Raw genomic sequence first — 26,215 nt, forward strand, 5'->3', positions numbered from 1 at the left:
CTCTCAGGGGCCACATACTCACCTTTAAGACAGAAATCTTCCCAGGTACTGATGAGTGAACCTGCTTTTGTCTTCAAGATCAAGACTACAAGGATCATTCTTGTGATGGCAAAGCAAGCTGTTTCCAAAATTCAGTAAAACCAGAGCTCTGCTTTAATGCTGAAGGGAAGATGAGGCCACAGCAGTCTCATGCTTATAGACAGCAAATTTAAAAGGGGTTTTACTTAGCTGATACGTGACATGAGAGACTGAGTTTCCTGATCTGCCTCTGGTTTGCCAGCCAGTCTTGCTATCACTTACCTCAGTTTGCCCATCTTCAAAATAAAAACTATGACACACATTTGCATGGTGAAGTTCTGATTTAAAAAGAAAAAAAAAAAAAGGCAAGCAATAAAATACGCATTATTCACCCCACGATCGCATGCCATGGTCCTGGATAATCATGAAACAAGGCACGATGAGTTTCTTTAATCATACCAGTTGAAACCCAAGTAAATCAAGGCAAACCTTCCTGTGAATTGTTATTTTACTCCTAAAATATTTCACAAGGTACATTACAAAGATAGTTTTCTTCCTGGCAGAGGGAAAAGTCAAGCCCAGAACAGAAATGTTATTATTAGTGTCCTGGCAGATAAGAATCACTGTGAGATGAACATTTAGTCCTAGCAACGGCTGGCAGGGAAAAAAAAAAAAAAAATCCATAGATGTCCACGTGATTTATGGAGCTGCTTCTCCTGAGTGAACCAAAGGGTTAGATTAAAAAGAGACAATGACAAAAATCAGTTTCTAATTCGGTGGAAGCTGAATTTGATACAGTAGACTGTAAATAATAGATTCCCTCCAAGCAGGCCAACGTTCACAATTCCCTAATATTCTGAAACACTTTTATCACAATCTTTTGCTGCTTTCATCCTTGGGGCATCAACAGCTAAAACATCTCCCTCAATTCCCCCCCCAAAAAACCCAAAAACAGAACAAAATACAGATGCTCTGATCTCACAAAAAAACACAGTGAATGAAGCAATGGCTAAAATATGTTTGTGCCAGGGGTCAGCTAAGATCAGCTGGTGCTGCAAATGCCAAAACAATGACATTATGACCCACTGTGTAGGTAACTGAAGCTGGCACTGCTCGTTGACTGGGGCACCACATCAATAGCGGATCCATTCACAAAACATTGTGAATTGTGGCCAAAAAAACCCAACACAACAAAACAAAGCTGCACAGGCAGGGCTTTCATCATTCTACTCCCAGTGAGAAACAGTCTGCTCCTTAATCGCTACCATCAGTTCCAGGGTGATTCCACAAGGAAAAGAAAATGCTGTTTGTTATCGGTAAGGGTGCCAGAACAGGCCTGAGTCCCTGTGACCGTGTAACTATCGGGGTCAAATCTTCCAAGTATCTGGACACAGTTAGAAGTGACAGCAGGACAAACAGAAATTCCTCAAAATGTCAGTGAAAAACATTATGGTGTGCAGCAACATTATTTCCCATTATATATAGAAACAGCACACATCTTTCTAGTTCATAGCAGAAGTTTTCTGCCTTTGTCCCATAAGTAGCCCTAAATGCTGTCATTTCAGCTGTTCTGCAATCACAGCCTTTGCGTATGACATGCCAATAGAGATGGAAGAAACAGTAATTTCAACACTTTTTACTTTTAAGTGCAGGTTAGGAATACATGAGGGGCCTGCCCCAGAGCCCTTCCAAACAGGCTGCCTATTTAAATCCAGCTTCACCCTGGAGCCCACACTCTCCAGGCTTCCTTCCAGAAGCCAGATACCAGCCTTCTCCCAGAGCCATCTGCCGTGTCCTGACACCAGCTGTGTCAACTGCTCCCCATTACACCTCCTGGGTCCCTCCCCTCAAGATAGAGGGGGCACTGTCCTTCCCCCCAGCAGTAGGGCAAACCTACTCCTGGCCCAGGTAATAAGAAACATCAGTCTGCCACAGCACTATTCATTTTAAAAGGGACTGCAGTTAAAAGAACCTAAGTATTTTCAAACAAAATCCAAAATACTCGTTACCATTGTGCATTTGCATACACAAGCTTTGTAGATCTGCTCATAATGTCTATTAAGTAAGCACATGTCATACTAGCTTGAAGTTTTTTCCCAGTGCCATCTACTTGTTTCCTTATTAGTTTTGACAACGAAAACAAAATTACCAGCATACAGCACCCCCCCAGTACTTCTCTGCTCACCAAATATCGTACTTGAAGTGGAAAAGCTCACAAAGCAATCTCCTGCAACCCAAAAGTAAGATGAGCTCCTGTTATCTGCAGGCAGATAACAAGCCTGTAAAGTAATGTATCGGTCATTCTTCCTTTTCCCAAACCAAGTAGCTATCTTCTATCAAAAACTCTGATTGCAAAAACAAATCCCCAATCAATGCTGTTTCTTCATGCCTCACCTCACGTCTGTTCCCACTGGCAAAGAACACAGCTTGCCTTTGCAGTGCTCTGGCTCCTAAATACAGGTATTTTCAGTAAATGGTCTTTCATCATTTATCTGGAGAAGCTGTACATGAAGAATGCAAAGAAGTCAGGTAGTGGAAAAAGCAAGATGTGAATGCAGGTCTAGCTGCAAAAAGGCATGCAGAGACTGTAAAGCTATTGCTTTATCTCATGTAGTAATTTCTCTGGTCTTGAGAACTCACTACAACAGCCTCTCAAGTCTGGCAATACAAGAACAGAAACAAAACAAGAGACATCTTCACAGCCTTATATTTTCTCATACATTATCTCTCTGAAGAACATTTGGAGGATGCACTGCTCAAAACTATTTGAGCAACTGAGGACAGATCTCAGCATCCCCTGACTTATCCTTTCCCAGGCATGTTCTCTACAACCAAGTGGAGCCCACAGAGTGGGTTGGCTAGGAAGGGGTTTCATTTCCAAGGCTTACAAAGACATGAGTATTTACCAACATTCAGAAGTCTAAGCTTAGCTTGAAAACAGATCTCCTGCCACATGGTCCCACCTCAGGTGCCATGCACATCTCAGCTCTGTGTTTTGTATGTGCACAAGCTCCAGACAGTAAAAATTAAACCAAGGTCCACAAAATGCACCTGGGTGGGCTGCTGCCCTGGATGGCCATAGGGAGGAAAAAAGGGCTCTCTTGCTGTGAGAAACCATGCTAAATCAACATACTCTACCATCCCTATTCATTTATCACCATTCGGATGAGAAAATGCTGAGAGGATGTAGGCAGAAGTGACAGGAAAGGTCATTTTTTCATGCTGACGCATTCCCTGACTGCTGCAAAGGCAGTTTTTGAAATTCGGAGCCTGCAGCCAGTATTGCAGCTGGCACAGGATCACTGGCCAATTAAGAATTCAGACTACCTCTGAATCCCATTAAGAGGGAAGCAATGGTTACTTTTTCCCCCAGCCTTCTACTGCTGCTTTTCCTTTTTTGTTCTCATGGTAGCTCTTGTTTTCCACAAGATCTTTCCTCCCTTCTTTTCAGGAGAGGATTGTGTGTTCTTGAAAGCTGACGGATGGATAGGACCCTGGCAAGATCCCTACCTCTGTCTTGCAGGAAGAATGTTATGCTTGAATGCACATTTACTAGGCTACTCTACTAATATTTCATCTCTGACTGTGAGGGAGAGAAAGTGAGAAGGACAAGGAAAACAAAGTATTCTGCACTGTAAGTAGCTACTCCTGAATTGTTTCCATATAAGATACTATGTAGTTTAAAATGAAAAATGCTAGCATATGCAAAGAAAGGAGAAAAGGAAAGATACAGGCTCCCTGGGTTATGAGCCCACTGCACACCTCAACTCACTGTTTCTACCAACTCTACTGCCTTTCCATGAAATAAACCATTTTTACTTTTTTTTCCTACCCCTTTTGCAGGCATCAAGCATTCAATGATGAAAGACAGCGCTGAGATTTAGCTACTCTAGCATCTTAGATCAAGAATGCTGAGCAATTCAGGCTGCCTGTCGTTGTACCTTGCTCCCTAAACCATCAACAGAGAATAAGAGGTGCTCTGTTCTTCCATCTCCTGGACCCATTAGCTTGTGGGGTGAAGGTGGGTATCAATGGACATCAGCAACATTTGTGTCAAGGATTTATGACAAGGTAAAAAAACCAGGTCACAGATCAGCCTTTCAAATTTGGTCTGGAATGTGCTGGATTGAACTTTTTGCCAGGGTTGTGCCCAGTTTCTGACCAGTCAACTTTAAAACAAAATCAAAACTTTTACCAAGGGTTGAGACTTTCCCAAGATGCTGACTTTGAAACTAATTTTTGCAGGTTGGGATGCCAGTCTGAAGGCAATTGTCACTGCTCGTGTAAACAGATGGAGACTTACTTAGCAGGATGTTGTGCAGTAGACAAGGGTTAGAAATGGGAAGGAACAAGGCATAATTATTGTGCTGTAATATGTAAACGGGGAAAAACACATCCTCTTGCTGCAGGCAACTGCAGTCAAATCTGTGGATGTTGCCAATTAGTCTGCTGGAATTTCAATTGTATTCTGCCCCAGAAGTGAATAAACACTTCTGTGTGGTACCAGGCAAGCAATGCATGGAACTAACTCATCCAAGCAACAAAAAGGCCATATCCATATGGGCAGATGGGACCAGAAACTGATCTATAAAGTTCCTGACAATTCCTTCTCAATTGATCTGGGCCTTTTCATGTAGCACCATTGCTACATTATACCTACATTTCCAATATGGTCCAAGACCTACAGGCTACCTTCACCATCTGACATGGCATCACATTCACCTAGGTGTCAATAACTGCAGTTACCTTCAGGTCATCAGAGGGATTCTGTGTTTTGATCTGTTATTTACTGCAGTCAGGCCTAAAACTAGGTCCATCAGCCATTAACTCTGCACATGTAACAGCCAATGTGCACACATGCTATGTACACCCCAGACTGACAACACACCATAAACCACCCTAGTTAAGAACAGATACAAATATTGAACTGTTGGGGTAAAGGATGTATTTATTAAACACATAAATACAGTACCATTCTCTGTGGCTGAACAGGGGGAGACGCTGCTGGATGGGGGAGGATGTGATGAAGTTTCTGAAGAGTTATGGACAAAATCTCCTTGCACAGCATATTTCAAATGAAATGGAAAAAAAGCTGGGCAGGAAGCTACAATAAGAAGCGTCTTAGCCAGGTCCCTGGAGCTTCCTACATCTTTTTGAGTGCTAATTTCCATGATGCTACAATTCTGGACATGGGCAGAAGTAATTGTTGTGAGACTTCATATGCAAGATAAGGCAAAAAAACTGCCAAATGTTTATTCTCAGCTCATTTCTTTTCAGCAGAGCCAATCCTTTTTAAAACATCCCAATGAATTTTAAGGAGGTGTCCTGCCTGGTATCTCAAAAGAAACAAAACTCCTGTGTTCACAGCCGCTGCATGTTTTTCCATATGCACACACATGTGCCTGCCTACCTGCATCTCGTCCCCACTACCTGCTGAATGTCTGAACCAATCACCTGTAAACTCAGTGGATTACAGGTCCTAGAAGTACAAAGTTGCTACATCCAGTTGTTTCACAGATATAGCAGGATGGGAAGAGGAAAGAGGTCCAAATCCATCTTTCCTTGAGGGAAAAGCTGACATTTAGGATCAACCATGTCACCAATCACTAGGGAATCCACACAAGACAACAGGCTCTGCTGCACACAGAAACTTTTTTTCCTCTTCCTGGTACACAGAAGATGACTCTTCATATCACAGAAATTAACAGCAATGGGAAAGAAATGCCACTGAACTGAAGAAAACCTTTAAAGAATATTTATCAACAAAACAAAACTGCTTTTGATTCATGTTTTGGTTTTGCCTGCATGCTAATACTAAAAACTAAGTAAGTACAAATAATTCTGTGTCTAGTTCTCATCCAGTTAATAGGTCTTAATCCTTTAAAGTCCTCTGGCATTTCTTCCCCAATCATTACTATAAATCCCAATAAACACAACTGAATTTTTGTGAAAAAACTGAAAAATGTGTGTGGGTAAAAGGCTGAAGTTCCTTAGGGTCCTGTCAAGGTTTGAAAAGGCCAGCGGCACAGGCAGGGCATGTGCTGGAGGTGGCATCTTAATTTCCCAGCCTGAAATAACTTCTCATGGGGACTGAGACCCATGCAGAGAGCAGATCTGTCAGCTACGTCAAGCCAGCACTCGAAGCGGGAGTGCTACCAGGTGCAGTCACAGTCCTGCTGCTTACTTACGAACTAAATAAGCTTCTCCCAGGCAGCCTGCTGCTCCTGACTCATCAGGGTGCAGCCGATCTGGGATATATAAAAGCAGCCCTGGGGGCTTATCCTAATTGAGTAAGAAGCCCTTTTTTTTTTTTTTTTGCCAAGTCCTAGCAGCACCAGCGCTGGAATATGGTGGAAGTAATGAAGCATCGGCTCATCAACTTAAGATGTTATTGTCTTGAAGACATCTCAAAGCTTCAGCGCATGATCTACCAACAGCTCTGCCCCATGTGCATCCAACACAGACAGTGGTGCTTTGAGGAAGGAATTTTGAGAGAGGAGATTTACCTGGGATTAGAGGTCTGAAATCTTAATGGTGGATAAGTTTGAAACATATTCCAACGGAAGGGTTTGATTCTGTTTTGCCTTCTGGAGGAATGGACATTTTTTGCAGGACTTCTATTTTGTTTTTAATATTCTAAATTTCAAGTCCTTTGAAGAAAGAAGAATAAAAGTATATATTTTTTAAAACAAAAAATTACATATTCTTAGCTTTTTCTCAATTCTCATACTTTTCTTTGTCCACTATCCCTTTTTTTATGGAATAGGAGAGGAAAAAACAGAAATATTGGAGAAGTAGAAAACTAAACTGCAGAAATTTTTGTGTACAACAGTAATTTTTGTGATCAAAATCTAAGCCAAATTAATGAGGGTGAAGGGGGCAAGGGGAATCCCCTCCAGATAAATAGTTTCTTCTACTTAACCAAAAGTCTTTGTTTCCCTATGGAAAACTTGGGAGTAGAATAGTTTGTGGGAGTTGAGGGTGATACAGTGTAGGGTTTTTTCAGCTTTTTGGAAAAAATAAATAAATCAAGCAAATGACATTTCTACCAGCTGTGATTTGTGCAGATCTTTGAAACCCAAGCACAGAGTTTTTGTTTCTCTTCCAAGATTGGTCACTGACATATTGACTTTTATCTCTTTCCCTGCATTTGGTTTAATATTAGTTTAGTGCCTACTATATTATGAAGCCTAGTTAATTAATGTTTGCCCAGTGCTTGGCTATCCTCCTTTGAAAGTCACGTAGATGGAGAATTGCTATATCTTACTGCTTCATTTTTTTCATGAACCATGAATCAGCCCTGTTTCTGATCACTTTGGAAAAGCAATCTACTTGCTCAGAGACACCATCAGCGCAGCCCAGGACTTCACTGGCGTTTGCTTCCCTCTCTGGAAGGAAACATTTAGAAGACTCATAACATTCCTTTGAGTTTGTTAAGATCTTTTCCCCAACATCTCCCAGCACCATGACCCGTTCAAGTAATGTTTTACACCAAATAAGGATTCTCAGTTTACTATGTGTTTAATTGCCCTTATTTGTAAGAACATTTTCTGACTGAAATTACGACATGCCTGAAACGCTAAGGCTCAGTGATTCAGCTATTAACAGAGTCCTAGGCAAAATATAGTGCCTCTGAAAAGCTTCAGACTGAAAGCATTGTTTAATAAATGAATGCAGCAGCAGATGAATAAAAATAAAATTTAAATTGTCCAAAGAGGGGATGCCAGTATGAAACTTGGCACAGCCAAAATGTACAGGATATGCTGATGAGCCCTGTATGCCTATGGGCATTGTACACTGTATTAATTAAGGAAGGATGAATCTCCACATTCCCCGTTGCAGAATATTGTGAAGAATCACGCTGGGATAACATCTAACATTTTGGAAATACATTTGTTGGTCAGTTTACGTATTTTGGAGAAAGGCAATGTGAACAACTAGATTTCTGTCAAAAGCCTTTTGTGACACTTTTTCTCTTCATTTCAGATGCTAATCTGAATAGAATGAAATGGCTTGTTTTGTTCTTTAACTTTTAACCGTCAGCCAGGAAAGGATGAGAGAGATGAAAGAAGAAGAAGGGAAAGGAGTAGAAAGACAGAGGAGAATAAACTACTCTGTTCTGGACCATCAAGCATAAATGCACCAATGTGTCTCCTTGCCCCCCCCACCCCTCCCCCCAAAAAAAGTGTACTCAATTAGCCACTGAGAGTGAGATGCTCATTTGTCCCAACATCCACAAGAGGAAAAGACATAAGCAGGAAACAAAAAGGATTTTGGCAGCAGACAGACATGCAAAACAAGCTCTGTCTGTAGAAATGGCAAGTCTGCATGGCTATGATGGGTAAAAGCAACAGTGACGGGAGGTCTGCAGATCACCATGTGTCTGATGACATGACAGGTTTGCATTCAAAAAACGAAACATCCTCACAGAATGGAAAGGAGATGAATAAAATGGCCACAGCCACTTGCAGGTCTCTCCATCAGTGGAAGAGTGACACTGCAGCAGAAGTGACCAGAGAAACCACAGAGCTTTAGTGGGTTCCTTTGCTTCAAGTCAGATGGATGCACCAACTATACGGAGACAGGCTGCCCAAGGAGGTTGAGCACCACAAGCAGTCACAGTTCTTCACAATGGCAAAGCATCACCCTTTTCAAGTAAGCAAGCTCAGGGCAGAGTGCTGCAACAGGGGTTTGTGCTGCCCACATGTCAAGAAGTAAAGATGTATGGTCAAGCAGTAGGTGAATCAAGAGCTTCTCTTTGTTAGGTTCTTAATCTGTTGTTATAGGTGAGCAATAAAAGGAAATAAAAGTACAAGGCTGAATGAAAAGTAATACTCTGCTGTTTTCGAGCCTCAAGGCAAATTCCGAAGTGTCAGTGGACTGTTCAAATCTAATGACTTGTAGGAGGGAACAAAAAAAAAAAAAAAAAGAATTCTAAGAATTCTAGAGAAACTACAGCAGATCCAGAAATGGCTTTAGGGAGCCACTTTTTCAGATTTCCCCTAAAATCAGTATTATAATGGAGCATGTCTCCTTCCCTCAAAGATTTTCAATCAAAACCTGAAAATTCAAAATATTGTGAGCAAACCCTAAGAATCTTTCTGTAACCTTTGGTTAAAAACCTGACAGAATTTTCTGGTTTTTTTTTGTTTTGTTTTTGTTTTGTTTTGTTTGTTTGTTTTTTTCCCCCAAAAATAGCAGGATTTTGTCCTATGGGAGAAAACTCAGATCTACAGCATTGAGCTCTGAAGTGTATAGGTACTGCTTATTGATATTATTTCCTCAGTCCTTGTTGGCAGTCACAGGTCAGTATGTTTCTCCCACTTAAACTCAGCTGCACAACTCCTGGTATTTTGCTAAACATGGAAATGTGTCTACATCCCATTTTCATTGCCTTCTGTCCAATGGAGGACAATTATCTGCAAGATAATTACAGAGCTATGGTAGCCACCGCTAGCTCCTATTCCAATTAGCTCACTCCAAATATGCAAGTAAAACAGCCTCACTTACTGGCTTCTCATCCTCATTCTATATATGATCAGCAAGAGACAAGTTACTGAATCAACATTATTTAAAAGAACCTGTAGTGCAGCTAATAAGATACTCCTTCCCACTCAGGTTCTGGTGTAGCTTCGTGCTCACTATGCTTAACAATAGCAAATTAAACTCTTCTCATTCTATAGAGGAGGCTCAGGGGAATGCCCGGGAACGAAAGGATGGGAGTTTCAATTTCTTCTCTTGCCGAGAATGAATTCTGCCTCATATAACCACTGATGAACTGTCGTTTTAAGAGAGTTTGTTAATTTTCAACAGGCAGAAGGCATAAAGAGGGACCTTCTTATCTTTAATGGATGTTATTGAGTGACACAAATGGCTCACGTTTAAATGAATGCAGAAACATCTTGTCTGGTTTGCCATGATAAGACTGTTCTTTCTGCAGAGCACAGGTTCGGCTCCTTCTGTTAAATGAAACAACTGTTTTTGTTCAACTTAATGGCAGGCAAACTTACAAAGGCTCAGAGGCTGAAGTCAGTTCAGGAAAATGAACTAGAATTTATCTGGTCCTCTTCTGATTCTTCTTGAGAAAATCTACCCAAAGAGCTTTGAGGTATGACTGAAAATTGAGTTTCAAGCAAAACCAGTCCCTGATAATATTGATGTACATAGTGAGGATAAATTCCCCATCTGATTACAACTTTCTCCAATGCAAGAATGCTTCCAGCCCCACCTGCTGTAAAGAAATAAGAGCTATAAGAACCCACACAAAGCTGGAAATCCAAGTGGGCCATCGGGGATGAGGTCTGGGGCAGCAGCCAGGCTCGGCTCCCTGAGGTCAGCATGTGTTTTGCCACTGAGTGAAATGGCTGGAAAATTATGTCCACAATCAGAGGATGTGAAAATGTCGTTCCTCAACTTCTCAGAAAAGTGGTGAGTTAAAACAAGTCACAAAGATTTCTCTGCAAGTCATCTAAGAGCAAGAAGGGTTCTCTTCCACAATGAAAATTTGCCCATTTGTGCAGAAACAGAGATTAGCATGCTACAGAACAAACGCCAAAACTTAAGGCAAATTCCACACACACAAAAATAAAAAAAGTGGGAGAATATTCCTTACTAGCCAGACAGCACAAAATATGATACTACTGGCAGCCTGGCAGCCTAGCTTTTCATTAGCTTTGCCAAGCTATCACAGTATGGGAAATCCCCATATGCCTCAGAGAGATGCAATATTAAATATATTAATTAGAGGGCTGGCTTTCATCACTTCTTCCTACAAAGTATCACAAAGAATTACTCTGGGACTGTTACTGACAGGTTGAAATTAATTTGTGTTTGAGTTCACGTCCAATAGGAGAGACAGGATGAAGTCAGCCCAGGCAGGCTGCATCGATCTGCGGTACAGCATTTAAGCTTCCAACATTGGCCTGTGAAACACTGCAATGAAGGCTGGAGTTCTCACCCCTGTTGCATGAGAAAGGAAACAGGTCCTTCCCCCATGCACTGTTCAGGTAGACATGGCATTCAGATCCAGTCCAGGGATCAATCTTAATTGGGAGAAATTGGTGAGGGGTTTAGAGTGGAAGCCATATGAAGAGGAGCTAAAGTCACTTGGTTTCTTCAGCCTGGAGAAGAGGAGACTGAGAGACCTCGTCATGGTCTACAGCTTCCTCACAAGGGAAGGAGGAGGGACAGGCGCTGATCTCTTAGGCGACCAGTGATAGGACCTGAAGGAACAGCAGGAAAACATGCCAGGGGAGGTTTAGGTTGGACATTAAGAAAAGGTTCTTCACCCAGAGGGTGCTGGAGCACTGGAACAGGCTCCCCAGGGAGGATGTCACAGCCTTACAGTGTTCAAGAAGCGATTGGACAACCCCCTCAGAGTATGATCTTTTGGGCTGTCCTATGCAAGGACAGGAGTTGGACTAATTGATTCTTGTGGGTCCCTTCCAACTCAGGACATTCTATGATTCTATGAAATATTCAACAAATTCCTACTTAGATCTTTCTTGCTAGTGGTTTATCTGGTTTGCTCCAGTCTCAGACATGTAGTCACAAAAGAGTGAGGGGGATTACAAAGTGAGCCAAGATTAGCCAGGGTGAAAATGGGAGAAGTGACTGGCCCCCAGGACATAAGGAAACCTGACAGATGAGAGACCAAAGCAAAAGGTTTTTTGATGACTGAAAGCCCTAACTGCAGTACAATATGTGACATTTAGTGGTAAGCATTAAATTTAAAAACCAATGAACAGAAAAGTTTCAACCTGTATTGTTCCAGTCTTCAAAAAAATTTTAAAACCACTGCCAGCCACAGTACATCGAAGTCATAAATATGACTAACATCACAAATTGTACTAAAATCACAAATTCTAAAACTAGATAGGATTTATGTAAGGACATCCACACTTACATTAGGGGAGAAGAGGTAATCCCTCCTTCTGCAAGATATGCTGTGTTTCTCAAGAAAAAGGAGGTTAGAAAACAAAAATTCCCAAAAGGCAACTTATTCCAAAATTGCCCTCCCATAGGGTATATTCAATGGGTCAATGAAAGAACTTGTTCTGGCTGTGATATTAACCAGAATTTCAGAGGTGGAATAAGAAATGTGAGTTTTCTGTCATTTGGCTCTTTTCTTCTGGTTCATTTATTACGTAGCTCACTGGTTTTAAAGGGGAATTTCAAGCATGCTAAATTATATTACCCTTCACGATCACACATACTCCTTGTAGCCAGTATGCTTTTCTTTTGTCTTCCTAATAGAACTTTAAACCCAGGGAGCCTAATAGCTTGGCATCTGCAGGACTCTCTAAAATAGTCAAATGCTTATTTTCCCAGGAAAGCAGGCAGTAAGGAGAGGAGCATCACACAACAGCAAAGTCAAGCAATGAACATCATTTAGGAGTTCTTTCAACATATCAGCTACTACTTAGAGCTTAAATTCACAGGACAGAGATTAGTTGTATCGAATTTCCTTTGTAATATGAAGCCATTAGTCAGCAAAAAGTGTAAATATACACCAGAAACCCAAATATCTTTGCTTTTAGTCCCAAGTAAACTAGAAAATATTCTGCATTACTCCTCCAGTATTATATTAGGGGGTTTTGCCACCTTCTACAAAGATGTTTTCCCAGATCCAACTATTTGTGCCAAACTCTCATAAAGCAGTTTAAAAAAAACAAACAAACAAACAAAACAAACAGCAAGCAAACAAACCACCCCCCCAAAAAAGAAGAAAAAAAAACCAAACAAAAACCCCAACCAACCGCAACAAACACACACACCACTAAAAAAACAAACAACATGAACTGTGCTCAAAAATGGGAATGGTAGGCTGAACATTGGACTAACTGTAGGTACAAACAGAACAGGTGAGCTCTATGCAGCCTCTATAACACAGTCCTACAGGGTTTCCCAGAGACAGAAAGTGAAGGATATTCCTTTTCTTAGGGTCATTTAGGATTCTTCACTCTTAGATATCCTTGAAATCTATCACAGCATCCCTGGAAGAATACTTAGCAATCTATAGTTGAAAAACAGGATAGCATTTAAGTTTAGGAAAAAAATATGCCCATGGACAAAAGCAAAATATAAGTCTCACAAAGGTTTCTCAAACTTTGTTGGTCAATCTTGTATACTACTGATCACATTTATGAAGAAGTATGATAATCTTACTGAACGTCTAACTTGGATATTATGGACTAATATCTGGTTTGCATCACAACAGGGCAAAATGGAAATAGATGTCTCTATGTTGACTTTATCCAAACACTTTGTTTCAGACTGCACTCTTTCCCTACTTTAATTTTAAAAGCTCATATATTGTAATATGTGGTTTTATTCTAATTTAAAAATCACTTCAAAAAACATTTAAAAAACCCCAACCATTTCAGGATGTTCCTTTGTTTAATTTTGAGATAAATATTTGGATAATGTTGACGGGAGTTCTAAAATATCTTCATTGACTTGAAACTTTTTCATCAAAAATAAACACTATTTCAGCCAATAAAAAGTATCCAACTCTATATCCAGATTCTATTTCTATCTCTGCCACTGAGTTACCATGTAATCACAAGCTAGTCAGCTATGACCTAATGTTTGGAAACATAAAATATCTATACTGCCAATTGCATTAATTGTAGGCACACAAAATGAAAAGAAAATCCCTAACCTCACAGTTTCCCCACTTGCAGAAAATGAAATTGGTCTTATTATCACCATGGTCTTGTGATCTTTAATTAAGTAATGTGACCTTGCAAGGAAATCTTTCAATATATGCCAAGACCTTTTAAGAAGGTCTCATCTCTTCTGCACTCTTATTACAGAGCTTGAGGCTAGAATCTGAAAATTTTGTCTTCAGCCTAATACAGTTCATGGTTGTGGTGGCCTGAGTAACACATTCCAGATTTATGTCAGCACTACCCTCTGGGAGAAAAACTTTTCCCGCGTGTTCTCATCCACAGGGCACAGGAAGCAAGTCCCTTAACACAGGCAAATGAGTCATTAGCCCACAGGAGCCTCCACTAATAGGCGCCTGTTCAGCTATTCATGTGCAGACTGTGTGAATAGCCACTGGCTATATGCCTCGATGATGCTATCTATAGGTGGTACTAGCCATGGCTGCTAAACTGGAATTATTCCTTTTATCCACAGCTCCATGTACAGTATGGTTTTAATTCTGAAAAACTCTAGTGCAGGATTACTTAACAGACAATTTGACATTTACAAGAGTATGTTTTCTTAACACTAAACTTGGCTTTAAAAAATCAGGCGCTGTTTCCCCAGCACCATCCAATGACACCATCTGGTAGTTAATTATTAGTGGGATTTACAGGAGAGACAGGCACACATTTGACTAACCACCTCATTGCTGGCAAACTAGTCAAAGTAAAGGTAACCTTAGTTGCATCCAAAGGTCACTTATGGAACTGCTGCTGAAACAGCCTGTGTGGACCCAAATGGGCACCAAGATTAGGAAATATCAGTGCTGTCACAGAGATAAGGAAATAAAAACAGACACAAACCTCTGTCCAACTTCAGATCCTAACCCAGATCACAACCTCTTGAAACACTGAGGTAAATCTCTTATCATCTGCTCATTACTCTCAGATATTCAAACCAGCCTCTGTTATAGTCTTCATGAAACTCAAGCTGCAAATAAGTAGAAATACACTGGCTACATGTTGTCACTGTTCCTATCCAAAATCATGTCAAAAAGGACCAAAAATCTTGCCCTCCAGAGACAAAATTTGAGGCTTGTGTCTCAAAGAACTGTGGCAGAAAAGTTGTAACTCCAAAGCATCGTCTAAGTGGATCCACAGCCTATTCCTTTCTCCCACTTTTTAATCCTTGGAGTTAAAAACAATTGTGGCTGGCATTCATGGATACCAAACCAACCAGAAATCTAGTTTGTCATCACAGAAAAAGAAAAAATAAAATTTTGGGCACACTCAGTGCAAGAATCAGCAGTGTATTGGAGAAATGCTCATTACACCACATTTTTCCCATTTGCGGATTTAAACGCTGCTCCTCGAAGCAGACTAGGGAGCATCCTGTTTTCCTCCTTGTGTTGTTTTTCCTTCTTCTTTGTTGGTGTTTCCTGCCCAGCTTTCATCACTAGTGTCTATTTCAGTGTCTTTTACTATTTAGGATCATCCTGGGCACTGACTTCAGTGCTCCAAATATCCCCAAGGTCATCAGAAATGCTTTGCAGATCTCTTCCTCTCTTCCACACAAATGGGTACTCCCCACTGTTCCCTCTCCCAGGCTTTGACAGAATCACCCCAAATCCTAGAAAGCATGTTTAAAAAAAATAAATTTAAAATGAGAAAAGCATAATTGTCTAGGTATACCAGGCAAAAAAAAAAAAAGGAAACCGGTCCCACATCCAGCACTTCATATTCCCCAGTGATGATGGGAGGCAGGAAACGTGAATGAGCGCTCCAGCAAAGAGCAGCCTGGGGAGACCTGAAAAAAGAGGATGGGTGTCCCAAAGAGTACAGCTCTGTCCTCTGCACAGGATGGTGTTCCCTGTGTCTGCTCTGCAAACATAGGCAGATGAACCAGGGATGATATTCACAACTGTTTAGCTGATAAAACCAGAAAACACAGGTCACCTTGTGGAACTCCACCTTTAAAAGAAGTAAGCCATAAGATTATAAAAGGTCTTCATATAACATGAAAACATCTTTTAACTCTCTAGTACCCTTCAGTGTTCTTAATCCACTGCTGTAGTACCTGGTATCACAATATTCGAGTACCTCACCCACTACATCCAACAAGGAAAAGAAATTTTTTCCTATTTCAGTCTAGGAGCTAAGAAGGCAAAGTCAGCTTGAGACACCCAAGATGGCATGGAAAAGCTGTGGTCCAGCAAAGTGCTGAACAAGGTTTGGTGAATGCTTCATCAATCGTCTTGCCCACCTGCTTAGTCCCATTGTCCCAGCACAGGTAAAGGCAGAGGCAGTAAAGCAATTTAAGGACAATTCAAGTGCTTTGAGTTCTTATCTGAACAGAAACAGAAATAGTCAGCACAGAACACACCATGTGTTTTACAGACAAGGCAGCTTCCCCAACATTTCTTACAGTATAAAATACGGACTGCATTTTTTATATCCCTCCACATGATAGCACAGGTGTCTAAGTTATAGTGAGAGAAAATAAACAGGGCCCAGAGGGAACTGGAGAAATGTGTTTTAAAAGGAAAGAACATTGAGTAGTTCTTTAACAAACTTTGCACCCATGCCGGTTCCAGTTATCTTGTGTAATTTCAGAGTGATGAGTGATCTGGGAATTTCTGTATCACATTAGTGTAAGTTCCTATTTCCAGCCTTACAGGATCCTAAGTTATTAAAATCTCTGAGGCCAAGGCACAGGGGAGCCAAATTTGGATGCCTGTACTCACATCAACTAACACATTCTGTTCAAGCTCTGCCACTGCCATCAGTGGGTGTTGTTAACAAATGAATCACTACTACAGAAGTAGAGATCTCAGATCCTAGTTTTTACAACTATGAAGTGAATCTCAGCTCATGCATAAACTTTCAGCTGGCCACAGGAACTGAGGATAAATGTCCCCTAACTGTGGGACATGTGACATCCATACAGGAGGAGAATACAAAACTACAAACCAGTGATTGGCACCAAAATCTGGGACTAAGGAAAGGAGTTGAAAGCAAGAGCCAGGATACAAAGCCACAGATCAGGTTGAGAGCTTAGGACTTCATTTTTGACTGGTGAGGATCCATAACAGATGCTGCCTGCCAGAGCTATAGTAAAATGTACAGAGTGACCTGTGTGTCCATGATGACTACCAGATAGGTCTTTCTTACTCTGCTGAGTGAAAATTCGCATCTCAAGAGTTCTGATGCAATTGTAATTTTCTCATGGCTTTAAAGACTCTATATCTGGAGCTCTCTCAGGGAAGGTATAATTATTTGGAAAGGTCTCAGAGAGAAAAGTAAGACCTCTCCCTGTCAGGCTGACTGATCCCATGAACCAGGTGAAGATTATAGTCTTCACAAACCCAGTCACAACAGCCTGAGAGATGAAAGTCGTGCTTTGAAGAAAAAAAAAAAAATAGACAAAGGCTGCCCCAGATAAGGCCAGATGCATTCAGATCAGATGAAGACTTTGCCATTTGATGAAGGATGCTTACTTGAGCCCCTGCTAATAAATAACGCAGAGCAACACAAACAAGCAGCTCACTTCAGATTTTTGCATCTCCCTTTTGTTACTATATCACCTTTCCTGGAAGTTTTAATTAAGAGGTTCGATAATGTAGTATTTGATAAGGTGATTAATTCCACAGAGTAGTGCCTCATGTCCCTCTGAAACATAGCTATACCTACTTTCTCCCTCTTTCATAGCTTAATAAAAAGAAAACAGAAAATTCCCAAGGCTAAAGTGTTCTCCTTGCATTTCTTTTTCTGTACACATCTCACAGGTCAGAACTTGTAAGCCATCACAGTCTGCAGCTTTAAAAAGAAAGAAAGAAAAAAAAATAGTAATAATAAAAAAAAAAAAAAAAAAAAAAAAAAGGAATCAGACAGCTAAGGGGAGTTATTATGTTCCAAAATTTCAACATCTCTGACCCCTGCACTACGAATTGGTAGAAATCTCTCTCACTCTGGGAAAAACCTAATTCACTCTCTTGGCAAGTTTATTGTCAGTGGGATTGTACTGTTTCTGAGTGGAATAAAGATTTTTAGGTCTATGCCATACAAGTTTTAACTATAGAAGACTTCCACATTTTCTAAGAGAAAGAGACACTTGAAACAGAGGCTTTATATAATGCAGTGTTAAAAGCAGCATTCAAACTGTGCAGCCAAAAGGCTGTATGAAAAATGAGGTAGGTTGTTGAAAACAATCTACAGGTTTGGGTGTCAAATGAACATACAAAACCAGGCAATTTCCACTAACCATTATTACAGTAAAGTAAAAAACAAACCACAACAACAGAGCCTTTCCTTCAGAAAGAGATTACGCTTTGTTCCAAGTCAGCTCAGCCCTTGCACTTTATTCTCCAAGAAAGTCTCCCCCCTAAGCTCAACTGCACTATTTGAAGGGTAGGGTACAATTATCCCATGGAAACAGCTATTCTGCTCCACAGAAGGACACACCTGGAGAGGATCTACACTCACCTCTGCGACATGCATCTGGGACGAACAGTGAACTCAAAGGATTTTGGATAATTAAATCAATCAACAATCCACCACCAGAACCAGGAGAACATAACCACATTTCCTTCACTATGGAAATGTGAAACAGTGACATGGTCAGACATGGTTCTAGATCTTTGATGCATTTTGCAGGTGACCATCACCTCTTCCTCTCCTAGATGTCCAAAAACCTCCTTAAACTGTCCAAAATCCACAGGCACACTGAAGGAAATCTCCAGGCTTAGTGCCAAAAAGCCACATTTTAAATGTGGGACTCTAAAGCTGTTTAGAGAGATTTGCAGAATGACTTAGACAATTTGAAAATACTAGGAATATTATATGTCTCCACTGCAAGGTGTGGAAATATCGAAAATTCAATCTACAGATATTTTAGACCTGGATTCCACATATTTTTAATGATGTGCAAGAATTTCTATCAGAATTGGACTCTAAGTTATATATCTATAGATATATAGATATATCTCATGTTTGCAATTAGGAGTAAATTCCTCCAAGTCCTTTTAAGTTTTGACTCTTAAAAATAGGAGCCTGTGGTTTCTTAATATTACCATCTTTTTTGGACTTAAGGACTAGGTACTTCTTCAATTATCCACAGATTCTGTAAATCAGCAATTCTACGTGTTCACATAAACACTCCATCTTCTGGCATGTAGTAAAGCATTAAGAATCTGATTCAAGCCCCAAATCCTAGATTCAACTACAGAAGACTAGTACTCAATTTTCTCTTTCTCACTAAATTAAATTCTTGGGCCTTCACACGGTAAAGAGAATTTTGGAAAAATGGCATCTGGAATGGAGGAGCTTGGAAACAAGAACTAAACTAGTTTAATAATATCTTTTTGAAGACACTCCCAGTTTTGGAGGCTGACACTTGGGAAATGGAAAGGAAGATAGTCACAAAGCAGATTTTCAGCAACCGCTTGCAGATCCTGGGCTTTCAGTAGGAAGAAACTGGCTCCTCAGAGAGTGATTCAAAGCAGAGTTTGGTTCTTCCTTTCTCCCAATGGTTGCATAAAGAGACTGGTCAGAGTGGCTGGCTCTGCACAAAGGTTGTTTTGTGGGTAATGTAGCTCTCAGAAGGGTTGGAAAATAGGTCTAATGATCATAGTTTTGTCACTGAAGCACTGGGCAGTTTCTCTGTGTTACTGTACATAGGTAAGCAGGAGATTTGCAGTTACCAAAAGACTCGTACTTGTCTCTACAAGACACCACTGTCATCACATAAGAAAGAGCTACAAACATGGAGACATTCAGCTATAGAACTGCAAGATATATACTATGGATTGAGCATCTGACGTTGATGATGACCAAAACCAAGGGCATACTTAGTGTTCAGATAAAGCAGTCAAACCCTTCACGTTAGATGCCCTTCTCCCCTCCATAACCTGCCCAAAGTCAGCAAAGCCCAAGGGCGTAACTCACCAGTAAAACCTGTTTGGAGTGACGCGCTCATGCATGAGCTGCCATTTTCTTCCAAAGTCCATTGAGCTGTACAGCTGAAAGACAGAGAGAGAAGAGAAATATAAACTTTGAGGAAGAAGAGTAAGGACTACTGCTTTTTCAGCCCTACAGGAAGCAAGTGATTGATGACATGGAAATTCCTAACATTAAATACAATGAAAGACAGATCAGTTAACACGACTATGATGTGGTAGGTAGTGACTATATTCAAAGTAATGCTGCGATTCACTTTTATGTTATGGATTATAACTCTCTTCTGTGTGGGAAAGAAAAGGAAATTGCTCCTAATTTATAACTTCTATGTTCTGAACGAGGTCTAAATTTTGAGATAAGTTAGAAATCAATCTGCTCATTAGTTAAAGATAGTGAAGTGGTTCTTCTTGAAAGCCAAATTTTCCATCTAACAATCATTTTGAGTCTTCCTGGCTAAAAAATGGTGCAGCTGTAATGTAACCAAATTTCCATGCAACTCCACACTAAGTCTCCCACATAAGTTTGCTTCATATACATTGGGCTTAGTACCACAAGCACCATTCTCCATATGATTGATTTATTACCCACAATCCACTCAGTCATAAACAAAGCATACATAAGCTCCTTTTCTCTAACTTTAGGCAAGTTTGGCTCTTCAGAAAAAAATACACTTTGAAACTTAACCACTCTGCTTTACAACTAGATCATAGACAAATAAATAGCAGGCAGTGTTTTGAACATGATTTCAAATACATTTCATCTGAAATAAATTCTGGCTCAATTAAATAAGGATTGATTGCAGTCTAAGGAGGTAGATAACAGAGCTGAGAAATATCCAAATTCAGGTCCTTAATGGGAAAACAATATAATTTGAGTAAAGGTTCTGCATTTGATTTGATTTGGAGTAACTGGATTTACAAATCGGAGGCAGCACCACGTTCAGATTAGAAGGGTTCACAACCTACGGCACAGCTATGATGGATGGCTAAGTGTGTCTGGGAAGATAAACTACGTATGCTCGCACTGAACGCTAAAGTTTCTTGAATGGGCAGTATCTTTGACCACAGAGATCCAGCAGCCACAACAGAGCTGGACCACAGAACAATTTACAAAGGTGACTGGAAAGGGTTGTTTGAGCTGAGGTAGCTGGTTAATTCTTACTATGTTTGTACTCAACTACACAACCAAACCACTTTATAGCTAGCAGAAGGAAACTCAAAAACTGAAATCAGACCCCATCAAGGATCTAATGCAACTGGTATGTACAAAGACAAAAGAATCAGTCCTTTGCATATATGCTAATGGAAAGTGCAATTTCTGCCAATGACAGCTCTATCTGCCAGTGAAAAAAGCACATCAGGGGAAAAGGGATGGAAGCAGGCATCCTCCAATCCTCATGTCAAAGTAGGCTCCAAGTATATAGACTTTATTCCAACCAACATCACTGGGCTTGTGGTAAGAAATATGGGAAAGATTTTCTTCCCCATGTTCTTCAGGAGATCAGAATATTACGATTTGGCCATATTTCTTTGGCACTGTCACTAGATAAGGTAAGGTACTGCACTAAAAGCCCACGTTATGTGGGCTTCCTCTGTTTTTACAGTCAACCATTCACATTAATATTCTGAAAAAAATACCGTAGAAAAGCCTCTGCCCCAAAAGGAATTCTCCAAAGATACAAAATGAAACATTGCTTATCTTTTTTTTTTTTTTTTACTTAAAGGAGCCAGAAAAAGAAAATACCTTCTCCAAATTCAAGGTTAGGCTTATGAAATCAACATCAAAGCTGTACATCAAGAAGGTAAACAGCAAATGTTTATCCAAATACCATCACATCCTTCCTTCTGAAGGAACATCAGATTTTTAGAAACAATAATTGAAAATCCACACTCCAAGAGTCAAACCTCTATAGCACTACAAGTCTGCCTTGACATTAGCATGGTGCCTGCCAGCATATTCCTTGAATCATTTGACATGGTTTTACACATGCAAGAACCTCTGCACACAGACTGAGTTGCATCAGTTGCATCAGACAACTTGGCTCTCTCCTCTTTGTTTCCTGACTTGTAGGCTGAGCCACTGTGCTGCACAAATCACCAGCTCCACGCACCTTTGCTGCCATTAGCTCCTGTTCACAAGCAAGTGCAAGTGGGACTGGTGTCCTTACTGTGTTCTGCTGGGGATTAAACATCCCCACCATGAGAGGAAAGGATTAGCAAAATACATCCATTTCCTTAGATTCTCTTTTGTCTTTTGCCCCCAGCACTTCCTTTTCTTTTGCAACTGCATGACAGCAGTAGCTACATGTAGCTCAGTGGCATGAAGCACAATCTCTTTCTAACTACTCCTCTCTCCCATATTGTCTTGTTCAGGGAGCATCCTTCTCTCTAGCAAGTTAAAAACCAGACACCAGCTACTGAGTATTTTTTTCCCTCCACTTCTTTCTGTTAAAGCTCAGACTGACTGATGGTAGAAGGATTAAATTGAACTTGCAGCCTTTAGGCAATTTCAGATAAAGAGATAAGGAGGATATTATTCAAGAACTTTTATTTATTTATTCACCTACTTATTCTAGGCATCCAGTTTGAATTTTAACCAATGATTGAGTCTTAAAGCTGTATGACAGAACAAATTCCTGAAAGGTCTCTCTGGCCCAGTTCACTTTTACAGTATTATTTACAGATCTGAATGTAAAGGTTAATGTTGAATTACTAAATAAAGCATACAATAAAGAGCTTTCTAGTATGCATTAAAATTGAATATATATACATATACACTTTCTGTTCATCTTCCTTCATGGGAGAAGAGATGCTTTTAGAGGAGACAACAAATTTAATGGCAAGTACAGCAGATTTCAATAGAGATTAATTTCTTCTAAAGCTGAATACTAAGCAATGGAAAGAAATGAGGAATGTTGGTGCCAAGTTTTTCCCTTTTTAAAGCTCTGTTCTGGCTCTTTAGCGGTAAGTAATCTCTGGCATTTCCACCTTCCAGAGCACTCCAACACGCTGGGTTAGGAGGAATGGACTTCAGGGTACCATGAGGATGTACTGAAATGGTACACCCTTTCTGCAACTCCCTTGTGTTATTTGACCTACTCTGATGAATGAAAAATTAAGACTGTTCAAGGTCTTTATGTTTATATGGGTTGGTCTTGCGCCTTAGCATGCAGAGGGCTTGACTAAGGAGCAATTCAGAAACAGTATTCAAAACCAGAACAAAGTCCTGACTCAAGGCAAGGGTGATAAAACTCAGTTTTTAACATGAAAATAAACTCAGAATCCTGCATCTGCCACGGAGGTACTTCAGTAAACACAGCACTCAGCTGATCCCAGTAACCTCTGCACCTATTTGAGCAGACAGGGCCTGGGGCCTCCTGAAAGCCCAGGTGCTTTTGAGAACAAACATACAATGTTCAAATTCCCCACTGAGCCCACCTGAATGACACTTATGAACCTCATCTACCCTTGCAGCATACAACAAGGGTTTTTACTAGGCATGACCCCAGAATTTCTGCTTGCCCACAGACTGGCATGCAACGCTGCCACAGGGCAGATGGGATTCAGGAAGGTGAAGTGGCTAGCATTGCATGTCACAAAAAGATAACTTTTAATGTGCTTTCAGGTCTGATGAAGCAAGTAAAGTATTTCCCTGAAAGTATCAGGCTGGTCAATCACATTAGCAGGATCCAAGAGCAGCTTTGCTTTCCCATCTGGCGTTGAGCTCAGCAGTACGGGCACAGCCTTTGAAAATGGGTACTGAGCACTGGGGAAAATCTGCTTATGTTCAGAAGCCTAGTCAGACACATGATTAAATAAAATGAAAAGGCCATCCATCAAGAAGGTAAAGAGCAAGTGTTTATCTAAACAGCATCACAATGCTCCACACTCAAGGATTGTAGCATCAGACATATCACAAACACCAACACAGACCTGTGCTTTACCAAGAATACACAATCTGTTCAAGGAAAGACCCTGGCAGACCAGGTGATAAACAACTTTATTTCACTACAGGTCAGAACCTTAACTCATACTTGTCTTGCTCACAAGCACAACTCTGAATCACAAGGATACTACATAACACAGACAGAATGCTGCTGCTTCAAATTCTAAGAACACCCGCAGCATTTAACACTGACATTGTTTCTGAGATAAGCAGCAAGCCCCTTAAAGAAGCAGTTTTATCCCTGCTGTCAGACTCTATGCCATGAACATGTGCAACACACCAGAAACACAGACAGAACTACAGAGCTCGAAAGGAAGGAGTGATAGACACACAAATGCACATACAGTGTTCCATGTGAGAAATGTCTCCATGCTTTTGCAATTCTTCAATACAAACTCTAAAGGTGACACATCCTGCTGGCTTGCTTGGATGATCCTGTTTGGACCTGGGGTAATCTGTTTGGGGTGTTTTATTTTGCAAATGAGAACTAGCAAAAAAAAAAAAAAACAAAAAACAAAAAAAAAAAAAACAAAAGGATGACTTTTCTCAAGATGTCAAGGTTCTTAGAACTGGAGCAGTGTGAGAAACTGGCCTGCTTGAACTCCACTTCTGGAGAGAGGGGAGAAGAACAAGAAATGAAGGAAAAACATGGAAACTACAAGAAGAGATTCAACCCCTGATGTTAGTCATCCATATCTGAACTAGACACCAAGGGTCATTTTTATATAGGCAAGAAACGAGTTTGAAACAGGCACTTCTAAAGCGCATTTGACATACTATGGTACACTTCTCAAGTTGCTTATTATTCATACCATAGAAGCCTCCATTTCTCTCCATAGACACTAAAATAAGTCCACAGTGACCCCACTGCAGACAGATTATTTAGTTAATGCGGATTTTATGTTAGGTCCCCTGTTTCCAGGTTGACATGCTTGCTCTTCCTGGGAGAAGCAGGTAGAAGACTGAAAGTTGGGCATGAGCTGAAGAAAGGCCAAGCATACAATAGCCTGGATACACTTTACCACAGCAAGAGTCACACTGAAGATGTCATGTAAAGATTCAGAAACAATAAACAACAGGTTAAAGAAATTCAGAGAGCTTTGATATTTATAGACTTTCTTGCTCAAACACAAAAGAAGAATTAGGGCATCAGGAATATACATTAAAAGTTTACATACAAATACAATCATATACTCTTCATTGCTATGAAATTAGGTCTATTGGTCTGAGCAAACGTGTGGAGAATCTCAACAGTTTCATGTCTGCCAGCCAACCCTGGAGTGAATATGGAGCTTGCCAATAATAGTGTCAGATAAAGTGAGGAAAAACAGCTGGACTGTATGTACTTAAAGAAACAATTAATTTGTTGCACACAAAATTAGACTTCCCCCAGACAATACACCCAGCTGATGATGGAAAGATGTATTTGTATTAATCAAGCAGGGTGAGGGTCAGCCCAGTTGTAATTACTGGGCAGCAGCTGACACATGGTAACATGATGGAAGAGGAGGGGCAGGTTAGCCTGGCCTGCCATGTCCTCAGAAGAGTACGATCCCAAGCAGCAGCTTGGATTGCGCACATGGAAAAATGGCTCTGATCCCAGAAAAGCACAAAAGCAAACCAGCACCTTCTCAGGCAGAGCTGGTGGGGGGAAGAAGAAAAAAATAAATTAAAAAAAAATAATCTGTAAGATGTGTGGAGGGTTCCTGCCAAAAAATCAAACTGGGACAGAAGAAAAATAAAATTAGGTCAATATTTCTGTAGGAAATTGGACTGCACACAAGTGGTCTGCAAAAGAATAACTCAGAAAACCAAGTCTGTTGCAGAGTCTTTGATTTTCTCTAGAGAGGGAAAATGACCGTGATCATTGGGAAAAAATTAGAGGCTCAGAAGCTGAGAAAATGTTGTAAACCACTCAGAAAATTGCAACATGTGCCTTTTCTCTATACTTCTGTGTTACAGATGAAATTACAAAAGGAGAAGAAGGTGCTACCATTAACATGTCAGAAAGTTCATTGCTAGAAGGAAAATGAACTGGAGGAGAAACTCAAAACACTTTTCAGCCTTGAGAGCACAGAACAGAGAAGTCATGTCTGGTAACTGCCAGAGATGACCCATCACATGGAAGAAGAGAACCATATGCAACAAATTTGAATGGCAGTGAAAATGTTTCAGGAGATGACAACATCAACATTTTCTCTAAAGGCACACTAAGCAGCTGAGTACTGCAGGAGAAACATTTCATGTAGTATAAATGGATGGTCCTCATTTCACCCATTGCAAAGAAAGATCTTTTTTCCACACCTGAAATTAGACACAGGAAGGATTTAACAAGATTACCCTTACAGAAAAACCCAAACAACCCAGTAACAAGAACAACAAACCAAAGGAGTCTGCACTGCTGCAGCAAGTGAAATTATATGAGTAATAATTGTATTTCTCCCTGTTATCTTCTACTTCTTTCAACTCTAAAATAACATCTACCCCTGCTCAACCACTGCAAGTCTACTGCCAACAGTCAGATACATCTAGTCACCATGCTCCACTTGTTGAATTTAGCACAGAAATTCCAAGCTGCTGAAGTGTTCCTTCTTTTGTTTTGTTTTGGTTTTTTTTTTCTGTTTTACTTTTTCATCATTTGAAAT

General features: G+C 40.4%; 1 protein-coding gene across 2 annotated transcripts in view; it reads right to left on the reverse strand.

Annotated features, from left to right (window-relative positions):
- The window catches only part of SORCS3 (sortilin related VPS10 domain containing receptor 3), a 352,535-nt gene that overhangs the window by 92,384 nt on the left and 233,936 nt on the right, over window positions 1-26,215 (reverse strand). For both annotated transcript variants that reach the window (XM_065067081.1, XM_065067080.1), the window contains one exon: window positions 19,614-19,687. In XM_065067081.1, coding sequence (XP_064923153.1) covers window positions 19,614-19,687 — 74 coding nt within the window. The remainder of the gene's footprint in view (window positions 1-19,613; window positions 19,688-26,215) is intronic.

The sequence above is a fragment of the Columba livia genome, chromosome 6, assembly GCF_036013475.1.
Source record: "Columba livia isolate bColLiv1 breed racing homer chromosome 6, bColLiv1.pat.W.v2, whole genome shotgun sequence".
In the NCBI taxonomy this organism is placed as follows: Eukaryota; Metazoa; Chordata; class Aves; order Columbiformes; family Columbidae; genus Columba; species Columba livia.